Source organism: Fusarium tjaetaba, assembly GCF_013396195.1.
Source record: "Fusarium tjaetaba strain NRRL 66243 chromosome Unknown NRRL66243_c0000396, whole genome shotgun sequence".
NCBI lineage: Eukaryota > Fungi > Ascomycota > Sordariomycetes > Hypocreales > Nectriaceae > Fusarium > Fusarium tjaetaba.
In genome coordinates, this window is record NW_023501592.1 from 971 (window position 1) to 9660 (window position 8690).

At 48.5% G+C, this 8690-nt stretch overlaps 2 protein-coding genes across 2 annotated transcripts; both read left to right on the forward strand.

The window, feature by feature from the left end:
- Positions 1-4712: 4712 nt before the first annotated feature.
- Positions 4713-5486, forward strand: FTJAE_13248 (uncharacterized protein; the record flags this gene model as incomplete). Its single annotated transcript, XM_037346372.1, has 1 exon — positions 4713-5486. One exon carries the CDS (start codon positions 4713-4715, stop codon positions 5484-5486), a length of 774 nt encoding a protein of 257 aa, XP_037199715.1.
- Positions 5487-7128: 1642 nt separating this feature from the next.
- FTJAE_13249 (macrophage migration inhibitory factor) lies at positions 7129-8278 on the forward strand (the record flags this gene model as incomplete). The annotated part of the gene is made up of 3 exons (XM_037346373.1): positions 7129-7537; positions 7602-7993; positions 8048-8278. The coding sequence occupies 3 exons, from the start codon at positions 7129-7131 to the stop codon at positions 8276-8278; spliced, it is 1032 nt and encodes a 343-aa protein (XP_037199716.1).
- Positions 8279-8690: the final 412 nt, after the last annotated feature.

Genomic DNA, 8690 nt, shown 5'->3' on the forward strand with positions numbered 1-8690 from the left:
TGTATGAGAAGACATTGGATGCTGCAAGAAACGCTTGAGGATAAGAAACTAATATTGTGGCTGGCTGGAATCGCAAACTCCAGGCGACACGCGCAGCGATAATGCGCTGCGGAAACAACGTTGACAAGACGGTCGATTGTCGTGGTAGAGAGTAAAAGATGTCGATGGTGATGAACTTAGTAGAAATCAAAAGGGCCTGTGGTTGAGTTGAGTTGAGTTCAAGAAAGACAAGATAAAGTAATACAATGAATTCTTCTTTCTCTCTTCTCAAAGTCGAGATAGACTCGAAAAGACAAAGTAAACACTGAGGGGCAGGCGAAGGATAATAAATAAATATATCAAACAATGGGAGACAAGACAGGACAAGACAAGACAAGATGAATAGCTAATAAGGCAAGTCAAGTTAAGTGAATGACGATAGAGGGACTGGGAGAGAGAGGGAGTGTCTTTGCCAATTTACCATCACACGCCCATACCCATCCTATCCCATCCATGCCTAAATAAATCATTTGGTCCTCACTAAAATGTTGACTAGGTTGATAAAGGTCCAGTCTCTCTCCTCTTACCGTAGGATCCATGTCCATGTCAAGTTGTTGATGCCCTTGTCATGTTCATACCCTTGACAGACCCAAACTTATTCATACACATCGTTGATGATCCCTGTTAATCAACAATGAGAGAATGACTCCCCTCCCCCCCAAGAGCAAAAGCTTCCACTGTGATTTGATTTTCACTCACTGTATCCGTACCTTTCGGCAAAGGCTCGAGCCTAAAGAGCATCCGTGGGTCAATGGACCAATGGACCCAGCCCCCCAGCCACGGAAAAGATACCAAAGTCCGAAGAATCTAGGCTAAGTTAAGGTGCGTGTAAGTTGCCGGGAGAAGAACCTCCAGTTGCGTTCGAGGCTTGTGCAAGAGACGACTTCGATTCCTCAACTCGACTTGAGCAGTCAGAAAGGAAGACAAGAAAAAGGGATGAAGGGCACTTGACAGCCCGGAAACTGCAAGACGCACTCGCTCATATTCCCGGAAACACTTGTCCATATCCATGCACCCCCCTCCCCCTTCGGCAGCTTCCATTCCCCTCAGCCTGATCTGACAGATCACAGCAGGAGGACAGGACTTTCTGCCAGCCTGATGCCACCCCCGAGAGCAGCCCAGCCCAGCCCAGGCACATCACGGACAGAACCGACTGCTCGGGTCCGGAGAGCCGGGGGTGCATTGGAGTGTAGTGTCGTGTAGTGTAGTGTAATGTAGTGTGAGCTAACTGGCATTATTTGCAGCCTAGGATGAAGCACAGGCTGCACAAGCAACATCACATCACATTCAACAGCAGCTCAAGTTAAGCCGTTCCAAGCCTAGGATCAGGGCCTTGGGCAGTCACAGTCACAGTCACGTCTTTGATCTGGTGGAATACGGATCATAGAGGCGCTGGTTGACTTGAGCCTTTTCTCAAGGTCCAGTGCTATACCGCTTTCAAGGCCGCCACAAATGGTGTTTTGACTGGTTGATGGCTGCAACTCCAATGTTACCCCGTTCCCGTGTCTCGCATGAGCCGCACACGACAGAGAGGGAAAACAAAAGAGCCTGAGTACGGACTGAGTCGAAGCAGGCAATCTTGCTAGTGAAATGAGCCCAGCAACTTGCTTGGCCATCACGGAGGAAAATGGCCGGTGATAGATAGTATCTCGAAACTCCGCAAGCGTTTATTCCCCTTCCAGACTGTGTTTCCTGTTCCTTTTGCGAAGGGCCCTACCAAACCAAGGCCTGGAAACATGCGTAGATTTCTCGACCAATAGGCGGCTGCAATCGACTCCGGAACATTTCCAGCTAGACTTTCCCCCAGGATTGGACTTGTCGTTTCTTCTCTAGGGACATGGGTCATATCATGGGTCCCTGTCAGGGCTTCCAGTCCGCCCACACCATGATGCGATTGGTCCGAATGTTGAGTAGTACCCTTATTGACTTGCGGATGGCCGTTGATCCGACGCCAAACAAGGAGGGGGGCCACAAACCCTCAGAACCCATATCCAATACTAGGCTTTGACATTGACACTGGCACTGACACTGACGCTGACGATACCTACTCCCTTGAGTTGCCTATCCAAGATATCAACAATCTCTCATGTCGTGTCTCATGTCATATGATGCTACTCCGATCTAGACAAGACGTCTTTACTGTCTTGATCTCTTGTTTCCTCCTTCGAGGACTTCGAAACACACTCCCCCCGAGGGGGTGTCTTGATCCACAGATAACGCCTCTTTGTCTGTTCTCGTCCTCATCGCGCTCTCCGGTGTGGGACATCAAAGTGACGGTTGTGTAGTTTATATCCACATGCCGTTCATGGTTCCCGGTCGCAAGGGCCAAGGCTGTAATGTACATACGTACATACATACAGACATACAAACCCAATTATTCCAAGTTCTTGATCCCAGGTGATTATCATAACATAGCGCATCGTGGGGTAGTTCGGCCGGTTCTAATCTAGCCATCGTTGAAGATACTTGAAAGTGCCAGACATGCTCTCTGGTTATGTGGGCTGCCGAAGGGTCTTGCAGTAGCCTCAGCTCTTTGATGCATTGCATCTGTTGTTGTCGAACTGTCATTTCTGTTCCAATCATGTCCCAAAAATGATGTGCGCTAAACAGCTGCAGGACATAAAGATTGCATTAGGTTCATAGTCCCAGCAGCAGATGTCATATTGCCGTCGGCATAACGACGTATAGAATTCACGTAGTCCACCATCTCTTCCTAGTATTCAGCTGGTCTTGAGCCCAAAGACGACAGCGGGGCTTTCGAAAACAACATACCATATCCAATCCTCCAAAAGGTGATTAGCAACTGCATTGTGTTAGATTAGATCTGCATCCTGCTGATGAGTATCTTAATGTTCTCAAGACAAGGGCCGGGATCTTTCAGTTGAGCCCTCATAGCCCGCCAATGATATGTAGATATCGTACTCTACTCAAGAGGTACCAGTAAAGGTTCTATGCTGGTCTCTGTCTCAGTTCTCCAGAATCCGAGATCTAAGTTTGTGAGGATGTCAGGATGTCAAGGGTAGCGCATTTTGGATTACTGAACGTTAGGGATCATGTCAGACCCTTTTCCTGTATTGCCCACTCTGATTGACTCGTCTAATTAGCGGCTTGCATGGATGCAAAAGGACGGGCCCTTGTTGGTCCTGGCGTCCTAACCGTAACCGGCGAGAACGCTACTGTCGATCATCCGCGACGCCTCGCAGCGCCAGAGAACGTCTTGTTGATAGAGGGGTTTGAGGCTTGAGGCTTGAGGGAGCTCCAAGCCTCCAAAGCCTTGAACATCTTGGCGCATGCCAACGTCAACATCAGCCTTTGTGTCACATTATCGACATCATTATTAGGACGAGTTCGTTCATCGTCTCTTTGGTGCAGCCATCGTGAAACGGCCATGGTTAATGGATAGATATGAGACATTCTGGAAGAGTATAGTCGTCTCTGGTCATGCTCTGGGCTGTGCTGTGCCGCAAGGATTTGTACGAACGATGATGGTCAGGCCGCAGCGATCTGCCCGGCAGTTCGAGTATGTTATGCAAATGTGAAGCAGTTCGATATTAAAACGTCACGGGCCGGTCAGCCTCGATTGCGAAGCAATACGTAGTCCGTATTGACTGGCAAAAAGCAAACCAGCCAGCAGGTTTCATTTCCGACAAGTAGCGGACCGACCGACGAGTTTAACGGTTTCCAAATACTAACTGCCCCCCGGTCGCTGGTCTGCTGTAATAAAGGGTTGGAACGGTATGTAGGTACAGTATCCGCAAGCTGAAAAGAAATGTTACATCGAAGACTTTGATTCATCTTGACTTTTTCGGAGCGCGATGCCAAGTCTAGCCCCGAATATTTTCGGGATCCACTTCGGTCGGGGGCGTTAGAAAGTTGAAAGCTGTCAGGACTTAGGGACTTACTCCGTAGGTAGTGGAGCTGTGGCGTGAGCTGTGGCGTCTCCCTAGGTAGGCTGGTCAGGTGATAAACCATGTGACCATGATTGGAAAGAGATTGGAATGTCCGAGTCTCACTGCTTGATAGATGGATAAACTCAGTGGCCGACCACTGGTAGACCGTTCCTGCAGCCTTCATGCCCTAGGTAGTTACTAAGGTACTTATCAACGTACATAACCGCTCACGCCAACGGTTTGACACGGACCCCAAAATAGATCTTGGTGACAGCCATCTCCTATCTTGGGGAATAATGCTTGTCTCTGAGTGGCTCAATGTCAGTCTAAGCGCTCGAGGCAACACGCTCAACTCTTGCAGTTAGAGCTTCGGCCAATCCTAGCCCAGCATTTGATGTCTATCTCTCACACCAAACACCAACCAGCGCGCCTATGCTGCAATTCTTGCATAGGCGCTTCCAACTATCACCCCGATCGCCTTGACACGATTGGCCTCTTCACTGTTATTGTGATGGGTGTTCGTCGCTTAAGGTTAACGGAGCTTGTTAAGCTGTGATCAATCTCGTATATCTATGTTGCAAATCCCCATGATCTATCTAACTAATTCAATATCCATTCATAGCTCTTTCGTATTTACGCTTGGTTCCTTTTCCTTTTCTTCTTTCTTATACTCTTTCCTTTCCTCTCCAGCCGGTCTTGGGGGTTTGAACCTTTCGTTAGTCTTGTTCCTTGTGATCCCTCTCTGGTCAATATACATCTATATACTCGGTCTATATCCTCAGAATGGAGTCTTCCAGCAGAAACATGTCCATCGGTACCAAGACAGAGATCTCAGCGTCCAACTTCGAAGCAGACGTTGAGTCGGTTCGAACCAATCCCAGCTTCCGTATCTATCGCTTGATCGACAGCGCTAGACTGGGCCTCACAGTCCTCGGTCTCGCAGCTGGCTTGACAATCCTTGGTGTTTCGGCGGATGCCCTCGCTGTTTTCCATGCTACCTATGTCCCGGAAGATTGGTTACTTCAACTATGGCCTGCCAACTTCGATATGCGCCCTACCGTAGCTCTGGTAGTCGGTAGTGCCCTGGTTATTGTGGCCAATCTTGTCTCGTTGATCGCCGGCAAGCTTCCGACTGTAAGGCGACCCCCCAGTCTCTTCCTGTTGTATTTGCTTTTTGGTTCTGAAACTAACGGTCGTGATGCAAACAAGGCCCGCAGAAACGCTGCAGTCAGGGCAGCAATCACATTTGTGCCCCCTGCTGTCGCCCTGATCGCCGCCATCATCGCCATGTCATTCTTCTACGGGGTGAATGCCTCCACCACCAACGATTCGCTTCAGAGCTGGACATGTCGCTGGAAGGACGTGACCATGAACGTGCAGCCTCACTTCGGCACGCTCTGCAAACAGAGCCGGGCCGGTGTAGCGCTCTCTGTCATGCTAGTTCCCGTCGAAGCTATAGTTCTGGGGTTGGCGGCGTACCAGTTCACCCTAGAGAAACGCTTCGACTTGGGTGCTCGTGGACCAAGCCGCAAAGCGGGAAGCCCTGCCCTGTCTTGAAAATGATATCGAGATTGGGAGATTGGAGCCAATACTGTATGCAAGAGTCCCACGGCCTTGGGCCTGGGTTCAGATCATTGAGATATCAGGTCTGATCGCCTGATACAAGTCGAGTTGGATCGATGGAACATTCAAAGGATCGGAATTAGTTGTGGGGTGTCATAATCAGCCCAAGGGGGGGCTTGAGACTATTGGAACCCATCAAACATGGGTTCATTATACATACAATGGAGACATACGTAGGTAGTCTAGTGTCTTCTGTTTTTGTTGTGAGGATTTGGAGCTGGGGCTGAAAACAAAGCTCAATGTGGTTTCGATTGCGATAGGTCATATTTGGAATATTAATCAACGCTCTTTTCTCTTTTCTTTTTATGTACAGACATACTCTGTACATACACGCCGAGACAAATGCCAGGACCAGAACCAACCGCTCGGCCATGCCTAGCGCATGCATACTGCACAGTACAGTATGTTAACAGTCGGGCTGTGAACCAGTCCAGGTCAGTCTAGGTCTGATGGATAATTTTATAGACATTCCGACAGTTTGGAAGCCCCTGATGCCTCGCAGCGATTAGCAGAAACTCTAACTTAAGGTGTTCCGTCTCCTCGGTGCTGTCAAATATGATAAGACGTAGGGGCAATTGTTTGCATTACAATGGGGTAAATAACATAATGCCCCGAGTGGCTGCAGCCCATTCCATTATTAGGAACAATACGAGTAATGTTATGTTCATCAGTCACAAGACAGACAAAAACGTACGTACCGATGTCAGGTACCGTAGCCATCCGTTGCACCTATAAGCACCTGTGTACATTCATACATCTCCAGGGTAGCTGAGCACCCGAATGCTACAGTAACATGAATTCCTTCACACAATTGATCACCCTTAGCCATACATACTCACACCTGCACCACTCAAACAAGCTAGACAAGGCCTAGAAGGCATGAATCGAAGGATGAATTGACAAGCATTGACAGGCCATTTCTCGTCACGAGACGGCCCAGTCAGGCGCTGGTTTCATCAGCATTATCCTAGAAGGTAAGGCCGCAATGCATCCTCGCTAACAAAGGATCCATTTACACCTTGAACTGTGTTGTCAGTCCTCGATTATGAATATTCTATACCTGCCCATCGGACCTCGCCTGAGCCAAGAGGAAGTCTGAGTTACAATCAACTGTCCTTGTTGAACCCACAACTGTGTGTATAGTGATTGCGTGACACGGGTTTCACCTATAGAAGAACAGAGCGGGAAACGCAGGGAAGCCTGCAGTCCTCGTAACACCAGCTACGGCACAAAGACGCCTCACTTTATTGTGTACTGCATTCAACCTCGATATATCTTCTGCACATCGAATTGCTATAGAGTCGTCTCTTTGTTCACCTGCCGTAAGCCTCCTGCGTATTTGATCACAGAGCGTGATACGGATTGTGCTCATAATCATATACACCTATTCCCTTGGCTTGATATTATATTCGATTTCTTTTGATACAAATGGCACATCACCGCAAAGTATGGGCGCACAACGATCTCGCGTGTAACAAATAACCAAGCCATCTCTGGGCACTCAATGGCTTTCATGCGCTCGTAACTTTCCTTTTACATCGTCGTGATCCCGACTTTGCAAGCTTCTGTTGTCACCATGCATCTATCACCGGCAATGGCTTTGCCTTATATCCCAAGTCGCACCTCTACGAAGCCTCCGAATTCGAAACCACGGCAAAAGCAAGAAACTCCTGTCTCGGCTCCAGCTCCAGCTCCAAGTACAACCCCAAGACTACTCCCGGGAGAGCGAAGAGTCAAGCCTCGCCTCAGCAGGCCAAGTCTCGATCCTGTTCTGGAGAGCGATCAGCGACTCTCAAGAGATGTAGAGCAGATTGTCTCCGGGGATGCTGCCAAAGTGACGAGAAAGCAATCATTACCGATACTTACCAGAAAACGAAGTGACTTCTTCGAGGAAGCATTCGGTTCCAAGCATACGCAAGACCCCGGTGATCGAATACGGAATGAGTCTCCTGTACTGGTAGAAATCAAAACCAACGTCATTGCAAGTCGGCGCGCTGCATGGCCCTGGAGAATATATTGCTAACACTCAGCCCTGTACCTAGATTGAAGATGAGTTCACCTTCATCACTGAACTATCCGAGTACCTCTCGTTACGATATAATCGCCCAGCATATTCTATCGTAATGGCAGTCCAGCATGGGATCTGTATTCAGTTTGGTGGTAGTTCTGATCCTTGCTATACCATGACAATCGAGGCTCTCGCTCGAGACGTTCAGACGACAACAAACAAACGAAACATTGCTCTCTTTCAGAGACACATGGAGCAGGCCCTGAGGATTCCACCATCCAAGGGGTTCTTGAGATTCGTTCCCCTGGCTGAAGACTGCGCTGGGTGGAAAGGCAACACACTTGCTGGGTATATCACAGAAGTGATGGAAGAGACACAGGCGATGGCGGACCGCCGAAGTTCGATTAGAGCGCCGAGGAGAAGATCTAGTAAGGTGAGTCTCGTTTATTGCTATGTTGAAGGAGCTGGTTTTGATCAACATGAGTAGGCATTTCGAGAACTCAAGAGTAAGATGACTGCATCAGAGAGTGTACCTGCATTAAATCCCAGCACATCGAATGGCATATCATCTAATGACACAGAAGCTCTCGGAAAGGCTGCGAAAAACGAACCCGAGACCGAGAAGAACAACACAAAGACGTTAAAGCGAAGGAAGAGTTTCATCCATGCCCTGTTTCCCAGGTCGGCAAGTCGTTTGGCGGAGAGAGAAGCGGAGTGAGAGGAAATGAATGCACAAATACCTGCTAGCTAGTTAGATACTTACATAGCCAACCGAAGTGATCAGAGGGTTGAGATGTCGATGACACTCTTTTGTTGGTGCGGAATTATATGGAGGGAATTGTTAAGTCAGATATTATGGCTTCGGTACAGGGTAGCCAGCTGCAGATTGCGCATGTCGGTACAGTTAACATGAGAAGTTCAAGAAAAATATTGAAAGAACAGGGCCCCCTCGCAGTCAAGGAATGAAGCCAGGTAGTCATGAGATGATATATAAATATGTTGCCACTTATCATATCTGAAGCTTAGGTCCGTCCCCTAGATTGCATGAAGTCACCTAGGTATGTGCCTACATCCAGGCCTCTCTACTGGTAGAAAACCACCTGAGTTCGTTCCAGGTAGTGGATTGCGGG